This window comes from Octopus bimaculoides, chromosome 18 (genome assembly GCF_046866305.1).
Source record: "Octopus bimaculoides isolate indiv1 chromosome 18, ASM4686630v1, whole genome shotgun sequence".
NCBI lineage: Eukaryota > Metazoa > Mollusca > Cephalopoda > Octopoda > Octopodidae > Octopus > Octopus bimaculoides.
Genome location: NC_142945.1, coordinates 10,283,404 through 10,305,644, shown reverse-complemented (window position 1 = coordinate 10,305,644; position 22,241 = coordinate 10,283,404). Strand labels below are relative to the sequence as shown.

At 39.7% G+C, this 22,241-nt stretch overlaps 1 protein-coding gene across 4 annotated transcripts in view; it reads left to right on the top strand.

Annotated features, from left to right (window-relative positions):
* Nucleotides 1-22,241, top strand: part of LOC106874478 (integrin beta pat-3) — a 132,743-nt gene that overhangs the window by 96,421 nt on the left and 14,081 nt on the right. For all 4 annotated transcript variants that reach the window (XM_089365707.1, XM_089365709.1, XM_089365708.1 and 1 more), the window contains 8 exons: nucleotides 2,861-2,942; nucleotides 3,632-3,763; nucleotides 5,077-5,179; nucleotides 6,658-6,730; nucleotides 7,751-7,837; nucleotides 9,755-9,835; nucleotides 11,469-11,546; nucleotides 14,350-14,535. In XM_089365707.1, coding sequence (XP_089221833.1) covers nucleotides 2,861-2,942; nucleotides 3,632-3,763; nucleotides 5,077-5,179; nucleotides 6,658-6,730; nucleotides 7,751-7,837; nucleotides 9,755-9,835; nucleotides 11,469-11,546; nucleotides 14,350-14,535 — 822 coding nt within the window. The remainder of the gene's footprint in view (nucleotides 1-2,860; nucleotides 2,943-3,631; nucleotides 3,764-5,076; nucleotides 5,180-6,657; nucleotides 6,731-7,750; nucleotides 7,838-9,754; nucleotides 9,836-11,468; nucleotides 11,547-14,349; nucleotides 14,536-22,241) is intronic.

The following is a 22,241-nucleotide window of genomic DNA, read 5'->3' as shown; positions in this document are numbered from 1 at the left end:
GAGGGGACTAGTTGATTACATTGACACCGGTATTTCACTAGTATTTAATTTATTGACCTTGAAAGGATGACAAGCAAAGTCAACCTCGGCAGAATTTGAACTCAGGATGTAGTGACGGGCAAAATACTACTAAGCATTTCGTCCAGCGTGCTAACGATTCTGCCAGCTCGCCGCCTTAATTATAATGATGATGATAATAATAATAATAATTATTATTATTTCAAATTTTTGCCACAAGGGCAGCTTGAGGGTGGTGGGGATGAGTTGATTATATCGGCCCCTAGTGTTCAACTGGTACTTATTTTATTGACCCCGAAAGGATGAAAGGCAAAGTCGACCTTGGCAGAATTTGAACTCAGAACATAGCAATGGGTGAACTACCACTAAGCATTTCATCAAGTGTGCTAACGATTCTGCCAGTTCACCTTAAAATCATCATCATCATTAAGTGTTTTAAATTCGGGTTTTGTCCCCATTAACGGGGCTGGCTGGATCTCCGTCAATGCCATAGCAACCGAGGTAGGCAGGTGCAGCCCACCCCAACATTTGGGCTGGCTGGTGTCCATTCTCCTTTGCTATCATGAGGCTTTTTAGGGGCTGGATTTTCTATGGGGCACATGCCTTTGCTTACCCCCTAACTAGACATGAGTGGTCCTGAGACCAAGGCCTCTACCATGATTTTTAAGAAGCGTGGTGGAAAACTAGCTCAGGAATGCAGGGATGCTACTCCCTGAGACCCCTTTCAGAGCCCCCCTATTTAATAATAAATTATAATAATAATGATAATAATAACAATAACAATAATGATAATAATAATAATAATATTAATAATAAATAATAATAATAATAATAATAATAATAATAATAATAGTGTATATAATAAAGTGTTTATAATGAGTTATGTTGTCTATGAAATGTAAGGAATTTGAACCCCAACAGATAATAGTTTATGAAATTATTCTCCCTAATAGGCAGATAATATAAACATCAATTTGGAAACAGGGATGGGCAGAAAATTGGTGTAATAAAACCCTCAAAAAAAAAAGTACTTCGTGATGTGGTATGTCCCAATAACCTAGAATGTTCTGAGGTGTGATACAAAGTTGCATGCCATTAATACTCACACCTAAATGCCTGATTAATGAATACAAAGCAGAAATCATGAAGAAGAGGTACAGGCATTATCGTAAAACATACATAAACACTTTGATGTATACACAATCATGTATACATACATACATATGTGTGTGTGTATAAATACATATATATATATATATATATATATAATCATAAATGTATAGGGATTGACAGTAACCTGCTTCTCCAACATACTGAGAATTCAGAAATAGCAGTCAAAGAACTACTGATTTCAAAACTACAAATTATTACTCCAGATTGATAGCGATATTGATAGTAATAATTTGTAGTTTTGAAATCAGTAGTTCTTTGACTGCTATTTCTGAATTCTCAGTATGTTGGAGAAGCAGGTTACTGTCAATCCCTATACATTTATGATTATAAATTTTTACCGAAAAAGGTTTTTTTCATACTGAGCTACCCGGCAGAATTGTTAATTATTAATTTTATTACTAATTGATGATTTCCCTGCCCTGCATATCTATATATATATATATATATATATGGAGAGAGAGAGAGAAAGAGAGAGAGAGAGAGAAAGAGAGAGAGAGAGAGAAAGAGAGAGAGATACACATTTTCATTCATATATGTATGTGTGGATATTTATATGCATACATGTATGCATACATACATACGTACGTGTGCGTGCGTACATGTGTGTGTGCGTGCATACGTGTGTGTGCTTGTCTGTCCATATGTCTTTGTGTTTGTCCCCCGCCACTGTTTGATAACTGGTGTTGGTGTGTTTACGTTGCCATAACTTAGTGGTTCAGCAAAATAGACGGATAGAATTAATAGCAGGCTTAAGAAAATAAGTACTGGGGTCCATTCATTCAAATGAAAATTCTTCAAGTCAATGCCCCAACATGGCCACAATCAAATGACTGAAACATGCAAAGGATAAAAGATATGTGTGGGCGTGTGTGTGTGTTTGTTTGTATGTACCCATGTCTAGACATCATGTGATGGTTGTAAATGAGCAATTATCATCATCATCATCATACAAGCAATGTTGTTTGTTTCCAGTCTTTCATGAAAAACATGAGGAAGTATTACCTTGTTTAGAAACAGGTTGGGGTTGGCAGCAGGAAAGGTATCTGGCTTTAGCGAAGCTGCCTCAACATATTCCATCTGACTTATGTGAGCTTGGGAAAATAAATGTTAAAATGATGATGAAAGAAGTGGCTGTGTGGTAAGTAGCTTGCTTACCAACCACATGGTTCTGGGTTCATTCCCACTATGTGGCACCTTGGGCAAGTGTCTTCTACTGTAGCCTCAGGCCGACCAAAGCCTTGTGAGTGGATTTGGTAGACGGAAACTGAAAGAAGCCCGTCGTATGTATGTATGTATATGTGTGTGTATGTATATGTTTGTGTGTCTGTGTTTGTCCCCCAACATCGCTTGACAACCGATGCTGATGTGTTTACGTCCCCATAACTTAGCAGTTCGGCAAAAGAGACCGATAGAATAAGTACTAGGCTTACAAAGAATAAGTCCTGGGATCGATTTGCTCGACTAAAGGCGGTGCTCCAGCATGGCCACAATCAAAATGACTGAAACAAGTAAAAGAATAAAAGAGTAAATGATGGTGAAAATGATGGTGATGATTTATGTTGTAAAGAGAAATATATTTTTATCTTTAATTGATAAATCACCTACTTTTTAATTACTGAACACTAATTATTAATTTCTAATTAATAAACATTGTGAACAACTATTTCAGAATGATGATCTACGAGATGAAATAGGAAACACAACCGGTATTTATATCCAACCCCAGGTGATCAAATTAAAGTTAAGACCCAGTAAGTATTTGCTAATATATATATATATATATATATATATATATATACAACAAAATCTCCTTAATCTAGGAACTTTTCTATAATTTATTACTCTGGCCATGATAAGGAAACACAATAAAGGACAATCACACTTGTATTGATTTATGTATAGTATAAACAATGAAATTACCATAAACCAAAACACCATAATGCTAAGAATCTAGTAACAAGTTCAACCCTGTTTGAATGAAGGATAACTTAGAACAATGAGACCATGAGATATAAATGATTCACAGAAATATCAAACATATATTCTCATCATCAGCTGCCTAACAAATATCATTATGTTTTTGATATATTTGTATATTGTGGGCTTCTTTTTGTTCCCATTTTCGAAATTCACTCAGAAGATTTGTTTTGCCCACAGCTATAGTTTAATTATGTGTGTGTGTGAGTGCATATGTATGTATGTGCGTATGTTCTTGTACCTGTGGTTGGCATTAAGGATGATATCCAGTTGTAGAAACCATGCTAAAGCTGACATTGGAGCACGATGCAGCTTTGTGGCTCATCAGATCCTGCCAAACCATCCAACTAGTGCCAACATAGAAAATGAACATTAAACGGTGATAATGGTGAACTTATAAACTCTTGCTGCTTTTTTTACTGTAAGTATTTAAATTCTTGCCTGGGTTTTTGTCTACTTTCAGGAAAGCCTCACAGAATACAGCTGGCCTATCGGGAAGCTAAAGACAGTGCTGTTGACCTGTATGTCCTTATGGATCTCTCTGCTTCAATGAAACGTAGTAAAGAAACATTGTCAAAACTTGGACAAACACTTGGTAAGACCCATCCATCAATTCATCCATATTTTCCACTCACAATTCCTGGGAGGGTCATGGGGGTAGAATCCTCAGGCATGTCCTCCATAGGGTCCTATCAGAAGCTAATTTCATCTGACTTTCTCGCTGGATTCCTAAGTACGACAAACTGAGAAAATGGTCATTACCCAACCTTCCCATTTTTGGTCTACCCATGGGTTTCCTGTTGTTTGGTTTGGCTTGAAGAAGAATCCATCTTGAAATTCTTTCCTTCAGCATTCTAATTACATATCTGTAGTACCAGGGCTATGACCTCTCAGTGTGGAAAATCTGCAGATTAAGCCGAAGCCCCCCCCCCCCCTAATGTCTGAGCTACACACCCTGTTAAGTTACGTTACTCCAGAGATCTTTCAAAGAAACCTTATTTTGGCCAAATGTATTTGCAATCGTATTCTTTTGCTCATTTCCCAAAAATTCATGATCATTGGTGAGAATAGGCACAATGATTGCTTTATTTTTTGCTGTCTATGTTATTTTTATTGCTTTACATTTTATGTGATGTTAGGAAGGGCATCCAGCTGTAGAGACTAGTAGAGCTTGTGACGGTCCTCTGGATCACAAGTTCCTGTTGAACTGTTCAACTCTTGTCAGCATGGAAGACAGATATTAAATGACAGGAATGAGGATGGTGATGTTGCTATGATTGTAAGATATTTGGGTGACAGATAAACAATTATTTCTAATTTAGACACAAGGACAGCAATTTTGAAAAGGAGTGAGGTTAGTGGATATTTTATTTTATCGACCTTGGTAGAATGATAGGCAAAGTTGGCCTCAGTTTGGTTTGAAACCAGATCCTAAACAATTAGAAATACTACAAGGTATTTTATTCAGTTCTCTGACAGTTATGCCACTCCATCACTCTATAGACAGATAAATAATAACTAACTTGAAATACAGACCAGTAGTATTAGTTGTGGTGGTGGTGGTGGTGGTGGTAGCAATGGTGGGTGTGAACAAAGGTATGGGCCATGTTTAAGAAGTTTACTTCTGAAGTATGGCCATATTTGCACACCACTGTGGGATTAGATCCAATAGTTTTGGGTTCAATTCCACTGTGTGTCACCTTGATTAAGTGTCTTCTACTATATAGCCCCAGGTCTATCATAGCCATGAGTCAACCATAACATCAGGAGGTCCAATCAGTCTTCAGTTGACCATGGTCTCAGGTCAAACATAGTCTTGGGTTGGTACAAATATAGACAATCTGACTGACACAGATGTACTCAGACATGCTATGTATATGTAAGTATGTTCCATCTACTTCTCTACAGCTAAAGAAATGAAGAAGATTACCAAAAAATTCCTGCTTGGATTCGGATCCTTTGTTGAGAAAGAAATACCGCCATTTGTCTACACTGATAGCAACATAACAATGTAAGTACAAGGAACACACACACACACACACACACACACACACACACACAAACATATCGTGAGGTATCATGGTATCAATCAATATCGGATACTGTTGTACATTGCTGGTCACAAGCTGCTTTGCATTGTTGTAACTTTCGAATGATACCACCCCACTTGCTAAGATAGGCAGGCCAATATTTCCCCTGAATGGAATGCCAGTCTGTTGCAAGGTCACCCATTTGCAGCTGAGTGGACTGGAGCAACATAAAATAAAGTGTTTTGCTCAAGAATACAATGTGCCACCCAGTCTGGAAATTGAAATAATGATCTTTGTAATCATCAGTGCAACAGCCTAACCACTAGGCTATGCACTTTCACGCATATATTTATATATGTACAAAATGAATATTGTTTTATTATATATATATATATATATATATATATATATATGGGAGAATGTACGAAAAAACAACAACAGACGAGGACAGGTGGTATAAATAACAAAAGGATGTATTAGTATGACGCTCGGGAATACGGAAAGTCTTTGACGTTTTGAGCTACGCTCTTCAACAGAAAGAATACGGAGACAAGGAGAAAAACACGGAGAAAAAAAATTGAATAGTGTCCAGTCAACGGTCAATCATAGTAATGGCTGACCGGAAGTTAGAAATTTTACACATGAGAGCTAAGAAAAGGGGGAGATAACAAAGGGGGGAGAAAGAACGGTGATCGAAGAACGAGGGGCTGTGTGTGTGGGAGATATATATATATATATATATATATATATATATATATATATATATATATATATATATATATATACATACAGATATACACACATACAACTATCATCTGCTCACAATTTGTGAAATAATACTTCGGTTACTTCCAGTTAATCTCACATAGTTACACGGTGACACACAACCGCACAGTCTTGTAAAGGTATGTGCATGCATACACGCAGTCTCATTCAGTTACATGCACATACAAACACTTGAACACAGTCTCGTACAGTTATACGTATACACGCATGCACTCACACATACACACACATACACACACATATACACAGATACCAGCAGACAGTCAGCATCATATTTTTCATTTACTTATTTTTATTGGAACGCTAACATCGTGAGAAGAGGAGGGTATGGCGAGGGAGGAAATTGGACTAACATCTGCCAGATCGCAAAATGGATTTTATTTATATAGATGAGCCATCACACACATATACAAACATATAAATTAGGCTATCTCTCTAATATATATATATATATATGTGTGTGTGTGTGTGTGTGTGTGTGTGTAATACATATATATATAAGATATATGCATGTGTATATATATATTGTATATACATACATATGCATACACACATGGTTATGTAGTGCATGTGTATATGTGTATGTATATTATTAGAAAAATGCTCACCTGACTTTTCTTCAATTTCGTTTAGCTTAATTTTCAAATATATTCTTTGATTCTCTTTTACTCAGGTGCCATGACTGTGCTCTGACTTTTGATTACCGACATGTCATGAGACTGTCTCCAAATGGTACCAAATTCTCTGTAAGCATAATATCTTTCCTTCTTATTTGTGTGCCCCTATTTTTTTCCTTTGTTTGGTTTGGTTTTGTAAAACGGTTGGTGTTAGGAAGAGTGTCCAGCCATAAAAATCCTGCCAAAAACAGACAGTGAAGCCTGGTGTAGTCTTCTGCCTAACCAGCCCCATCAAACTATTCAACCTATGCCAGAATGATGACGACGACGGCGGCGGCAGTGGTGATGATGAGGATGATGACTTCCTTTTGCTGGTTTGAAGAATTTCAAGAGTATTCTATATTGGGAACAGTTTCATACTTTATCATTTAAACTAGCCATATCTAGTCAGAATATTCTACCTGTTTTGTGGTCAAACTGGCCAGATTCTGGCCTTTCATGCCTACCCTACAATGTCATTCTAAAAACGAGCAGATGCAGCATTGAAATCTCAGAGCTATGAGATAATGCATGACTAATTCAACACAGGGTGAATAGATAAGCATTGTATTTGACACAGTAATCTGAAGGCGAAAGAGTCAAGTGACTACAACATTCTCTATAAGAACTTGCTTTGTCTTCCATTTAAAGAAATGGATTCCGATCTGTGAGTTTTGTGTCAAGGAATCTACCATTTGTTCTCTTTACAAAGTTCATGGAGATGATTTAGTTATCACTGATTCATTTATCACTGCATTTTTGGAGGAAGAAAACGCCTGTGATCAATGAGTATATACATCTAAAACTACAGGGTGTCCACAAAGTCTGGGTACATGGGGATTAACACATACTTTAAGAAATTATTATTCCTTATATTTAATTGTTTATGTTATGATTTTATTTACTGCATGTAGCCAGACTTTGTGGACACCCTGTACACTATGCAATGCCCTTTCTTTTTTAAGTTGGTAAGGTGTAATTTAAGGAAGATTTGACTGCTATTTCTAACAGGTCTAGCAAGTATTTCGAGGCCCTCTCATTAACTTGTAGTTGATGTTGTTATTGTTGTTATATGTTAAGTCTAATCATTTGTCTTCCTTTGAAATCCAGCAAATGGTAGCTGCAGCCGAAATCTCTGGCAGCAATGACATTCCTGAAGCTGGGTTTGATGCTCTCATGCAAGCATTGGTTTGCAAAGTAAGTGGCAACAGGAGTTTTCTCACATTTCTAAATACAGAATATACATTCCTTATCTTTGAGTAAACTGACCCTTTAAATTGCTTTTGTGCCCCTTACATTAAATACCTTAACCTTCTCCTGTCCAAAGTATTTTCATAAGTTTGTCCTAAATGTCCTTACTTGCTTACAGATTTTTAGTTAGCCCAGCCCATGATTCATAAGTTCTGAGTAATAAATATAAAGCTTTCCCTTTAAAAATCCCAAGTTACTCTAGTCGGTGAAAAAAATTGGGAATATGTATCATATATGATGCATGGATGCCAAGAAAATATGACCTGTGTTACACATGTGTTGATACACATGAAATAAAGGGTCAACCCTTTGCTTGTCCAAAGCCTTTTTGTAAGTTTGGACTAAACGTCCATACTTGGTTTCAGACTTTTAGTTTACCCTTGTTTCATATACTCTGAATAATAATATAAAGATTTCCTTTCATAAGTCCCAAGTTACTCTAGTTGGTGAAAAAAATGATAAAAGTATTTTTAAAAAATATAAAGATACCAACTAGATTATACCGAGGAGATAACAGTTTATTCAATGTAGCTGCTTTCAGCTTCCAACACAGCTTCAAGGAGGTTCTAAAATCTAGTGTGTGCATTCTTCACAGTGCCCTGGGGAAGGTCTTTGAACACCTCCTTGACATCAGCCACCAGCTTGGCCTTGGTGTTACAGGCAGAGACGTTGGTGTCTTCCTCAACCATGGGATTATAAATGGAGGAATTAGGTTAGAAACTGATAAAGTTGTAGAACTTCTCCTACAACCACTTCTAACTCTTTCTGGACATATGGCAAGGAGCTGAAGCCTGCTGTCACACATATGGCATTCCAGCAGCAAACTTCTCCAACACATGGGATTGACCACAGACTCCAGCTACTATGGAATTGATCCTAAGGCCCTGTTCAAAAATATGGGGTGGCATGATGTCACCTTCACTGGTGACATACACAAAGACCAACCATCACAGTTTCGGGGAACTTGGTTTTCATGATGTCCATGTCATGTCTTACACCCTTTACAGTGTTCATAGAGCATTGAGCAGTTGTCACGATGCCAGCATTTTAGTACTTGGCATTGGTCATCATGACATGAGTAACCCTTTACCAATATTTAAATGGCTTCCAGTCCTCCAAGTCAGCCACCAGTTTCTCAAATACAACTTTAATCTTTATGTTCTCCAATACCATTATGTGGTTTGTGGGGTCGACCGCGTCCTCCGCTTCATTTTTTGTAAATCACTCATTCTCATTTAATTGTATATATTTTAATTGTTTGTTTATTCATACATTTCATCTCATTCGATCCCCCTGACCCCAATGTTTGTTTTGTCTGTCTTCGTTTCATCCCCTCTTTTTCTCAACCTCATGGTTAACCCATTACCTACCAGTGATCTCATATGAGATCACTTAAAAATTACAAATTTCGTAATTATCTGTGAATATTTACACATATCTAACCTTTTTGCTATATCTACTAGGTATATTTCTCTGATATTCAAATGAGGTTCGCTAATTTTTCACCCAATATCTTGCTTATTTCTATTTAAAATGTTATTTTGAAATGTTATTTTGATCATTCCAGCATGTTTCTAAGGCTGTTTTATGCTAGAAATCAAAGTCTCATAAAAGAAATTCCAGTTAATAGAATTATGGGAGGTAATGGGTTAATAAAATGAATTGACTGTTCACCAATACATGAAGCTGTTCCTGAAAAAAATAAAATAAAAGGGAGATATAAAAAAAATCATCAAATTTGGCCTGAACACCCTGTATATTGATATACGTAGCCACTTTTGTATGACATGTTTTGAATTTTATGAGTCTTTGTGATCAATAAAAAAATTATTATTATTATTATTAATTTTATCCTCTTTTTAGCAAATTGGTTGGCGAAGCAAATCAAGAAAACTGGTCCTTTTTATTGCTGGTAGCTCCTTCCATACTGCAGGCTCAGGAAAGGTACAGCAGTTTCTGTCAGTCTATTATTTTGGCAATTGTTTAGCCCTAGGTCATCCCTGATTCAGCTGAACTATTAGCAAAGGTATTCCAGCCATGACCATCCCATTCTTATTTCTATTCAGTGAACCTAGGACTACATTGTCCAACATGTTCATTTTTAAGATAATAGAGTGTGATTTTTTGGGGGGAGATTCGGCTGTGATTTCTAGCAACTCGAGTGACCATGTATTGGCTTCTGATGGTCCCCTTTTTTTTCTGGGAGTGGTGGTGGTGGTTGCAGGTGCTGTTTATTAGGCATTCCCTTCTCTCCTAGGTCAAACACTCAGGAGATGGCAGTTTTATCTCTGTACAACACACACACACACACACACACAATACACACCATGCCACACACTCACACACACACACATACACACACAAACACACCACATACACGCTGTACATGATGCACAGATATACATACTCACTACACATGTGGAAACACACACACATGCACAGACACACACACACACACTACACACTCAGTTGCTATGGTTTCAAATCACTTGTTATGATTCAGAGACCCTTGTTTTATCTCTAAATAGCTTCACTCCTCTTTTCCTCTTTCTTCCTCTTATTCTGACTTTATTTGTTGTCTTCTGTTGTCTTATTTTTTATTTTTTGGTCTTTTTCTGCTTCTTTAACTTTTGCCTCTCTGTTCCACCCACATAATACAATGTGTGTTTGTCTGTGTGTGTATGTGTGTGTGTATGTGTGCGTGTGTTTGTGTATGTGTGTGTATGTTTGTGTTTGTGTGTGTGTGTTTGTGTGTGTGCATGTGTTTGTCTGTCTGGGTGTGTGTACATGTGTGTGTGTGTGTGTACGTGTGTGTGTGTGTGCATGTGTTTGTGTTTGTGTATGTTTGTGAGTGTTGTTGTTGTTACTATTGTTGTTGTTGTTCTTCTTCTTCTTCTTCTTCCTCTCCTTCCTCTTCACTATCTCCTCCTCTTCTCACCCCTCACTATGATCCTTTGACCCCTGCCTGGAAAAGGCAGAATAAGTGTGACTTCATATCACACACACACACACACACACACACCCTTTGCACACACTGGGTGATGGTAACCTTAGATAAACTATGCCTGCCAAAAAAATGAACAAAAGAATCTGGGGGAAGGGGGGGGGGATGGATGGCTGGAATATCTTTGACCATAATTCTGCTTTGATAAGGGATGACCTGGAACTAAAAGAGAAACAAAACAGCAGCAACAGTCAATATCTCCATTACCACCACCACCACCACCACCACCACCAACATTACCACCGTCACCACCACTGCTACCACCACCACCACCACCACCTTCACCACTAATGTGAACTGGATATACTCTTTTGCTTGTTTCAGTTACTTCTGCTCCTTCTAGCTTTCATTAAAGAGAAGCAATTACTGGTCTCTTTACATGAATCTTTGCCTGATTCATTCAACGCAGCCTTCAGATGTAAATATTCTCCAAGCCTCACTTTCCTTGCTTATATCACCACATCATGTCTAAGCTTTAATCTTGCTTATTTCAGATATTTTCATACTGTGATCCTTTGTATATAACACAATCCTTTGACTGAATCTCTTTATTGTCTTCTCTTTATTATTCAGTTACTCGGAGTTGTGAAACCAAACGATGAGCAATGTCATTTAACAGCAGCTGGGGAATACTCTGAGAGTAAAGTACAGGTATCTTGGATTTCGCCTTTCTTCATTTCTGGTTTTACCTTAGTAAAACCCATGTTTCCACATTCAATCTCACTGCTTGGCACCTTGGCAAATTTCTGAATTGACCAAAACCTTGTGAATAGATCTGGTAGCTGGAAAGTGAAAGAAGCCTGCTTGTATGTATGTGTGTGTGTGTGTGGGTGGATGAGTGGTGTCTATTAGTCTCCTCCTCCTCCTCTCATCATGTGATGATTGTAAAGGGGTGTTGCCATTGTAGAAACAGTGTCGTTTGGTTCCAGTCTTCCAGCCATGGGAAAATACTTATCTTACCTGGAAATAGGTGATGCTTAATGACAAGAAGGGCATCTGGCCACAAAAAATCCGCCTCAGTGAATTCTATCTGACCCATAATAGAAGACTAAAACAAAGGTGTCTTTGGGTCAGTAGGTCAGTCACAGCTGTGCCTTATAACCCATGAGGACACAATTGAGCCTGAAAGATTGCTTGAGATACATGGCATGTTGGTATCTCAAGCAATCTTTCAGGCTCAGTTCATAACATTATGTATCTTAAAGGGTGAATTCAATAGTAGTTCATTTGTAATTGTATATATTTTATGGCATACATATATCTATTAAGAGAGCAGAGGTTTTTTACTCGAGTCATAGGCCCATAGGCTCAGAAGGCTGGTTTTGTGGATTCTGTGGTGTCTGTGTTTCCCACCTGAGCAAGATGTCAGTCTGTCACAGGATTACTCACTTTTGTCGGCAGAGTGGACTGGAGCAATATAAAATGAAACGTTTTGCTCAAAATGCGGTGCATTACCTGTTCCAGGAATCGAAATCACATTCTTCCAATCAAGCCACACACATACAAATACAAACGTGTGTGTGTGTGTGTGTGTGTATGTTTATGTGTGTACATGTATGTATGTGTGTATGTATGTATGAAAGTATGTATAGACACACACACACATTTATAATTCTTCAAATTAGCAATCCTATTTATGCTGACAAAGAAATGTGTGTGTGTGTGTATGTATATATATATATATACACACACACACACACACACACACACACACACACACACACACAAGTCACATCAAACAAAATATTTTTATAGCCTATCTATTCATGACCTAAATACTCTCTAACATTCCTAGATGTAGTTTTATGGTTTAATGGTTTTTAATCGGAGGACACAAAGTTGATGACATGTTTTAGATTCTCTGAAGCAATAAATGAAACTCAGTGATGCATGGCAAGATGTAAGCCACAATTTGTAAAGCATGAATTCTATTCTCCATTATCTATTTCTGTTCCAATTTATTATTTTAATTGCTAATTCATCACCTTTCCCCAAAATATTATTTTGTTGGGAGACTCTATCTGGTTTTTGGTTGCTTGACCTTGTAGAAATAGCTGCCAAATTTCCCTGAAATTTCACACTATCATCTGAAAAAAGGAAGGACACATTACGTGTTGTAGTCCCTAGAAAAGGTAAAAATGATCATAGCTGGAATGTCATAGTTATACTCAGTCTGGATTCTCCTGGGGCTAAATGACAATATATTTATTCTTTAATCTTTTACTTGTTTCACTCATTGAACTACAGCCATGCTGGAGCACCACTTTGAAGGGTTTTTAGTTGACTAGGTTGACCCTAGTATTTTTTTTTTCAGTCTCATGCTTAGTGTATTGGTTCTCTTTTGCTGAACTGCTAGGTTATGTAAACAAACCAACACCAGTTGTCAAACAATGAGGAGAGGCAAAAAACAGAAAAGGCATACCCACACGCATACACACATGTACACAAACACACACACACACACACACACACACACACACACACACACACACATGATGAGCATCCACATAGTTTTCATCTACGAAATTCTCTAAAATAAAAGGGGTTAAGGGAAATAATTCAAATAGACCAATGACATGTATTTGGACAATGAATTTATGTGGTGACTTAGTGAATGCTGTTGATAATCTTATTTTTAATTATTTGAATTATACAGGCTTCAAATTATTTGTAGTGCTATTTTTAAATATGTAGAAATATTTGTCTGTTGATCAGGAAGTTTTGAGTAGATGATGAGTACTTAGGTGCAAAATTTATAAACAACAAGAAGACTAGATAAAAACAAACAGAATATATTAGGTTTACGTTCAGGAAAAATAAAAGGAAAAGTCTTTTATGTTTCGAACATACACTCTTCAACAGAAAAAAAAGATGAGGTGAAAAAAGAACATACATATTTTAGTTAGATGGTCACTGCATGCTGAAAAAATATGGTGCTACTAGGTCATGACCACTCTTGGAGCATAAGCTATCAGTGTATCAAATTTGAGTAAAATTGGTTGAAAAATGTGGAAATGCATAATGACCCTACACACACACAAACAGACACACAGATATACAGAATCTTTTGTTTTATATATATAGATAAGTACTATGTTGATGAGGCCTAAAAGACCAAAACATGTACATAGCTCTCTTCTCCTGTAAACAAAGATGAAATTTATCTTCTTCCCAATGAGTGTTTCTCAACCATTTTTGTACCTATGAGCTCCTTTGATTCTTACTTTACTCTACTGGACACCCATAATGATTTGATGTTTATAAAAATCCCATTACATTTTTATCATTAAAAATTATTAGGAATTGAATAAAAAAAGATCCTGGTGTAATTTGAGGGAGATTCAATCATTTCTTGCAGCATGCCATGTGACCATGTAAAGTCTGTTTTATTAACTTCTTATTTCTTGATGGAGATATTTTCCATCTGATAGAAGTCTTTGTTTTATCTTTGCAGGACTACCCGTCTGTCAGCCAGATCAGATCTCAGGTCAATTCGAAAAAGGTCAATGTAATATTTGCTGTTCCCAAAGACCAAATGATAACATACAAGCATCTATCGACCTTCCTGCTTGGTTCCACTGTGACAACACTACAGAAAGACTCAGCTAACATTTTAGATGTTATTAAGTCAAATTATCAGGTAAATTATTGCATACTTTTTACATTACATGCTGGCTTCTCTCTTCTTGCTCTCCTCACTCCATCAGCCACAATCATGAACATTCCAGTTGATCTGATCAACAAAACATTCTGCTCTTGAAATTAATATGCAAGTAGCTGAGCACCCAAAAGAAATGCATTCCCTTAATATAGTTCTCTGGGAGATTCAGTGTGACACAGAATATGATAAGGCTGGCCCTTTGAAATAAATACAGATAAAACCCGTTTTTGCCAACTGAGTGGACTGGAGCAACACGAAATAAAGTGTCTTGCTCAAGGACACAACGCACTGTTGAGAATCGATCTCATGATCTAATGATTGTGTGCTAAATGCCCTAACCACTAAGCCACATACTCTCTGTCACATTTAATACATGCACACATTTCACTTGTATACATTTTCAGTTCTCTAACTTCTAATGCAATCTTAGTTTTGTAACATCAAGTCAGTAACCTTAGCTCATTAACCTTTGCTCGTTAACTTAATTTCAGTAATCCCAGCTCAGTAGCTTCTGCTCAGAAACTCCAGTTATTTAACTTCACTTCAGTAACAACAACTCATTAAACTCATTAAACAGACTAGCCTGTATGGTCTGGCTAAGTCAAAATGGTTTTTTTGTATTCTTCCTTTCTACTTGGAGAGTTTAAATGTAGTTACGATAATATGTCCTTCTGTTGAAATGAAATTTCAGTAAATTTCTATATCTTTGTGCAGCTGAGAATTGCTCTAAATTTTACATTTCATATAATGCTCGCATTGCTTAAATAAATGGAGTCGCATGAAACGATCGTACTGCATTAACCTTGAATATCCATGTTGCTTATTTTGATTTTTAATCACCTTATTTTGGAATTGTCTGGATAATACCATACTTAATTCTGGTGCCTAAACTTAAGTACCATATTCACCTTGAATCTAACAGAATTCATTGCTCTTTTAAAAAAAAATTACGATTTATGCATTGTTGTCTCTCAAATATTTAAAATCTACAATTAAGAGCCCTCTCTACTCGCTGGCGGTACCTACCCACCACCACTACCCATTTTCCTTTATTCAAAAATTCTTATCGCTCCTTAAAATTATGGCTTTTAAGTGTTGATTTCTCAGCCCAAGAATTACAGCGTGATGTGCTGCTTGACTGGTCCCCCCTCTCCCTCTCTCTCTCTCTCTCTCTCTTTATATATATATATGATGATGATCTTTTCTCCCGCCATGCCTCTGTCTACCCCTCCATCCTCTCTCTCCCCCTTCGTAGTTTTTCCTTTAAGGTCTTCAGGTTCTGGCTATATATAAATGAGAAACCCATTCTAAATTATCTAGCTGACGTACTACGACGAAATACCCAAGATGCAGATAAGATAGAGATTTTTATTTATTTACGGCCTCAAACATCTCAATACCTTGCGCTTTCTTGTTTCTCTCCATGAAATTCAATTGAATTCAGTTGTTGTCTTAAATTCATGCTTATTCATTTTCTAAGCTTCCTAAATTCATGCTACGTTATATTCTAATCACCCAGAATTCATTGCTCTTTTAAAAAAAATTACGATTTATGCATTGTTGTCTCTCAAATATTTAAAATCTACAATTAAGAGCCCTCTCTACTCGCTGGCGGTAACCCGCCCTCCCACCCCCTCCACCGGAAGTTCATTCGTCTGTCATTCCTCTGTCATCCCACCCCCTCCACCGGAAGTTTCATTCCTCTGTCATCCCACCCCCTCCACCGGAAGTTCATTCCTCTGCCATCCCACCCCCTCCACCGGAAGTTCATTCCTCTGTCATCCCACCCCCTCCACCGGAAGTTCATTCCTCTGTCATCCCACCCCCTCCACCGGAAGTTCATTCCTCTGTCATCCCACCCCCTCCACCGGAAGTTCATTCCTCTGCCATCCCACCCCCTCCACCGGAAGTTCATTCCTCTGTCATCCCACCCCCTCCACCGGAAGTTCATTCCTCTGTCATCCCACCCCCTCCACCGGAAGTTCATTCGTCTGTCATTCCTCTGTCATCCCACCCCCTCCACCGGAAGTTTCATTCCTCTGTCATCCCACCCCCTCCACCGGAAGTTCATTCCTCTGCCATCCCACCCCCTCCACCGGAAGTTCATTCCTCTGTCATCCCACCCCCTCCACCGGAAGTTCATTCCTCTGTCATCCCACCCCCTCCACCGGAAGTTCATTCCTCTGTCATCCCACCCCCTCCACCGGAAGTTCATTCCTCTGTCATCCCACCCCCTCCACCGGAAGTTCATTCCTCTGTCATCGCACCCCCTCCACCGGAAGTTCATTCCTCTGCCATCCCACCCCCTCCACCGGAAGTTCATTCCTCTGTCATCCCGCCCCCTCCACCGGAAGTTCATTCCTCTGTCATCCCACCCCCTCCACCGGAAGTTCATTCCTCTGTCATCCCACCCCTCCACCGGAAGTTCATTCCTCTGTCATCCCACCCCATCCACCGGAAGTTCATTCCTCTGTCATCCCACCCCTCCACCGGAAGTTCATTCCTCTGTCATCCCACCCCCTCCACCGGAAGTTCATTCCTCTGTCATCCCACCCCCTCCACCGGAAGTTCATTCCTCTGTCATCCCGCCCCCTCCACCGGAAGTTCATCCCTTTGTCATCCTGTCAACCTCGGCTGTCTCCCGGAACCCATCTAGTGGCCTTGGCCATCCTCTCCCCTACCTTTGGGTAGCGCATTAAGGTTGAGAAATGTTTGCAGGTTGTAGGTAATGTTTTGCTTATGAATTCTTCCAATTGCAAGTTTTCTTTTCAGGTACACGACACTGCTTTTCCTCTTCCCAGGCTACAGGCCCACACCCCCAACACCCATACTGTTAGGATTGGCACTCTCAACGTCGGCACGCTGAAAGGTAGATCTGGTGAAATTGTTGAGATGCTTGAACGGAGATGCGTAGATATGTGCTGCATCCAGGAAGTAAGATGGAGAGGAGGTTCTGCAAGGTTCCTCACAGGCAAAGAACACAGGTACAAGATTTTCTGGGCAGGGAACACTGACGGGGTCGGGGGCGTAGGAATACTTCTAGCGGAGAAATGGGTGGATAAGGTAATCGAGGTCGTTAGAGTAAGTGACAGAGTACTTAAGATCAGACTAGTGCTTCATCATAGATTAGCTACTGTCATCTCAGCCTATGCACCTCAACCTGGGCTACCAGATGGTCTGAAAGACCAATTCTATGACACCCTCTTGCAAACTACCTCGTCGACGAGTGACAGGGACCTTCTCTTTGTGGCTGGAGACTTCAACGGTCATGTCGGACGTCGTGCTGGGGGCTTCCATGGCATACATGGAGGCTATGGCTTCGGTTCCCGCAACGAGGAGGGAACCAGACTGCTGGAGTTCTGTGATGCAACCAATCTTATAGTCTGCAATACCAACTTCAGGAAACCTGCCAGTCACCTAGTCACCTACCGCTCCGGCAGACACTCTAGCCAAATCGACTACATCCTCGCCAGAAATAGGGAAAGAGGGCGGCTTATAAATGCCAAAACCTACCCTGGCGAAGAATGTACCCCACAACATAGATTAGTAGTTAGCGACTTTGGGATCAAGGCAAAATGGGTGCCCAGAATTAGACAGGCTTGGAGAAGAAGGGTGTGGAAGCTTAAAGACCCTGCAAACGGACAGAGACTTAGAGACAAGTTACTTGAAGCATTTAACGAAATAGAAGGGGATATAGCATCATACAACGTGGAAGACAATTGGAGATTTCTGCGGGACAACCTGTTGAAAGCCACCGACCAGATTTGTGGGTGGTGTAAGGTCCCCTCCCAACCCAGAGTAACGTGGTGGTGGAACAAGGAGGTAGACAGGGCTATTAGACAAAAGAAACAAGCTTGGAAGGACTGGAAGAACGGTGGTAGCAGGGAATTGTACCAATGTGCCAGAAGGGAGGCTAGGCGACAGGTTTATTTAGCCAGAGGGGAAGCAGATAAGGAAAGATTTGCCAATGTTCTGCGCCGTGAGGACCAAAGACTCGAGGTATTTCGGGTTGCAAGACAGTGTAGGAGAGAGAATAGTGATGTTGTAGGAGAGAAATGTGTTCGCATGGATGATGGTACGCTTGCATTAAATGAGGATGCAAAGAAAGAGGTCTGGAGATGCCACTACGATAGATTGCTTAATAAAGAGAATGAATGGGAGAAAGAGAGCCTGCCTTATGTCGACCCAATAGAGGGACCAGCTATCCGAGTTGATAGTACCAGGGTAGATAAAGCAATTAAGAGTATGAAGACCGGGAAAGCCCCCGGCCCATCAGGAATCACTGCAGAGATGCTCAAAATATCTGGCAGTGTTGGCTATAGCCTAGTCACCCGTATTACGAACCAGGTGATACACGAAGGAGTCATACCCTATGACTGGTGTAGCAGCATCATAGTCAACTGCTACAAAGGTAAAGGGGACGCTTTAGATACAAATAATTACAGAGGCATCAAGCTGTTAGATCAGGTTATGAAAGTTACAGAGAGGGTCATAGCCCAACTAATTAGGGAGCGAATCAATTTAGATGAGATGCAGTTTGGGTTCGTGCCAGGTAAAAGCACTACTGATGCCTTATTTCTAGTGAGACAGTTGCAAGAGAAATACCTAGCCAAGGATAAACCTCTGTACCTGGCTTTCGTTGACATGGAGAAAGCCTTTGACAGGGTCCCCCGATCCCTTATCTGGTGGTCAATGAGGAAACTTGGGATAGAAGAATGGCTAGTGAGAGCTGTGCGAGCCATGTACAGAGATGCGGCCAGTAAGGTGAGGGTTGGAAATGAGTACAGCAATGAATTCCGGGTAGAGGTAGGGGTCCACCAAGGTTCCGTCCTCAGCCCCCTATTATTTACCATAGTCCTCCAGGCAATCACAGAGGAGTTCAAGACAGGTTGCCCCTGGGAGCTCCTCTATGCTGATGACCTTGCCCTAATTGCGGAGTCACTATCAGAACTAGAGGAGAAGTTTCAGGTGTGGAAGCAAGGTCTAGAATTGAAGGGCCTTAGAGTCAACCTAGCTAAAACCAAAATCCTAATAAGTAGGAAGGTAGATAAAACACAAACCCCTTCAGGTAGATGGCCCTGCTCAGTATGTAGAAAAGGAGTAGGTAGTAACTCTATAAGATGTACCCGGTGCAAGCTATGGACACATAAGAGGTGCAGCAACATCAAAGGCAGGTTAACTAGCAAGTTAGTTTTTGTTTGTGGCAGATGTTCAGGTGCAATAAAGACTGCAAACAAACAGGAAACAACTTCTATCTCATTCCAGGGTGAAAAACTAGAGGTAGTCGATAGCTTCCGCTATCTGGGCGACCAAGTTAGTAGTGGGGGTGGGTGCGCTGAAAGTGTAGCTGCTAGAATAAGAATAGCCTGGGCAAAGTTTAGAGAGCTCTTACCCCTGCTGGCGACAAAGGGACTCTCACTCAGAGTAAAAGGCAGACTGTATGACGCATGCGTACGAACAACCATGCTACATGGCAGTGAAACATGGGCTGTAACTGCTGAGGACATACGTAAGCTCGCAAGGAATGAAGCCAGTATGCTCCGTTGGATGTGTAATGTCAATGTGAATACCCGTCAGAGTGTAAGTATCTTGAGAGAAAAGCTGAACATTAGAAGCATCAGTTGTGGCGTGCAAGAGAGACGATTGCGCTGGTATGGACATGTGGTGAGAATGGAGGAGGATAGCTGCGTGAAAAAGTGCCACACCCTAACAGTTGAGGGAACCCGTGGAAGAGGTAGGCCCAGGAAGACCTGGGCTGAGGTGGTGAGGCAAGACCTTCGTACATTGGGCCTCACCGAGGCGATGACTACGGACCGAGACCTTTGGAAATGGGCTGTGCGTGAGAAGACCCGGCAAGCCAAGTAAGATCGTTGCCAGTGCCCCTGGACTGGTTCTTGTGCGGGTGGCACATGAGATGCACCATTTTGAGCGTGGCCGTTGCCAGTACCGCCTGACTGGCTCCTGTAGGATTTTCGAGCGAGATCGTTGCCAGTGCCCCTGGACTGGCTTGTGCGGGTGGCACATAAAAGACACCATTTCGAGCGTGGCCGTTTTCGTGCAGGTGACACGTAAAAGCACCCACTACACTCTCTGAGTGGTTGGCGTTAGGAAGGGCATCCAGCTGTAGAAACTCTGCCAAATCAGACTGGAGCCTGGTGTTGCCATCCGGTTTCACCAGTCCTCAGTCAAATCGTCCAACCCATGCTAGCATGGAAAGCGGACGTTAAACGATGATGATATATATATATATATATATATATATATATATAATGTTAGTTAGGATCATGATCACGTCATCATTACTTCAGTAGCTTACACCATGCGATTGGCTAGTAGAATACTCTGAGAGAATGTTCAAATAAATATCCAATTGGATACGTACCAGTCTTTTAACTATATATATATATATGTGTGTGTGTGTGTGTGTGTGTGTGTATCAAACGGTTGCTTGTACGCTGATCGTAGCTTAGCTGTTGATCCAATGTGATATTGAATATGATCCTTACTTTCAGAAATAGAAGTTTTAAGGCGCAATTAGTCCAAAATGAAGAGATCATTGATTCTTATCGTAACCCACTTCATTGAATGTTTTCTGTCAACCTTGCTTCCCAGAACGAAGTCCATAAAAAGTTGAACGCGCATGGCACGTTTCGACAAGTCAAGGGAGATAACTAATATATTAGATGTTCAAAAGAAATACACTTTTCGTGTATCAGTAACTCTTCAATCAAGGGAAGCTACTACCATTAACTTTTATACGTATCTTAGTCACTTAGAGTTACTTCCCTTAGAAGACTTTCTTGCACGCATACAAATATTTCGTACGTTGCCGAAACACTTGTTCAGAAGCGTTTCTAATCTAGTGGAAGCCTTTTGCTGGGCGAAGTTCTTCGAAAACAATAATAGACTCATGACATTAAGTAAAAGTAAGTGCTTTAGAGCTATTAGTTTTGGTAACGTAATTCATGGTTATATTAATCGGCTTGTATAGTATCATTACTTTTTTCTTTCATTCTTTCGTGGTCGATAAATTAAGTATCAGTGAAATATTGGAGTCGACGTACTCGACTAGACCAGCTCCTCCGAAATTTCAGGTCTTGTACATTTAGGAGAAAGGATTGTTACTGTTTAGGTATGTGTTGGTAGTATTATTAGAGTGGTGCTTGGCAGAAACGTTAGCACGCCTGGCGAAATGCTTGGTAGTATTTCATTGATCTTCACGTTCTGAGTTCAAATTCCGGTAATCTACAGCATATGTTTACATACATCACCTTGAGACTGTAAGTGAACTAGGATCCTTGTTCAATTTGTCATATTTATTTGTCTTTGCCATAAACTTACATACCTTGAAACTGTGTGTGGACTGGAATTCCTGTTCAAAAGTTACTAATATTAAATAAAGACTTAAAACATTTATTGTATACAAATTAATAACTCGTTTTCTGAAGCTACTGGTTTTGTTGTGTATTGAAACAGACTAGCTACTTATTTCTGAAGTGTTGGTCAAGTGATGTACACAACTATGATGAAAACCAAGCAAGGTTCAAAAATCAATTAGGGCTCTTTTATCTTATATCTTTTGCTTGATTCAGCCATAAGACTGCAGCCATGTTGAAACACTGCCATGAAGAATATTTAGTCAAATGAATTGATCACAGCTCATGATTATTTTCAATCTACAGAGA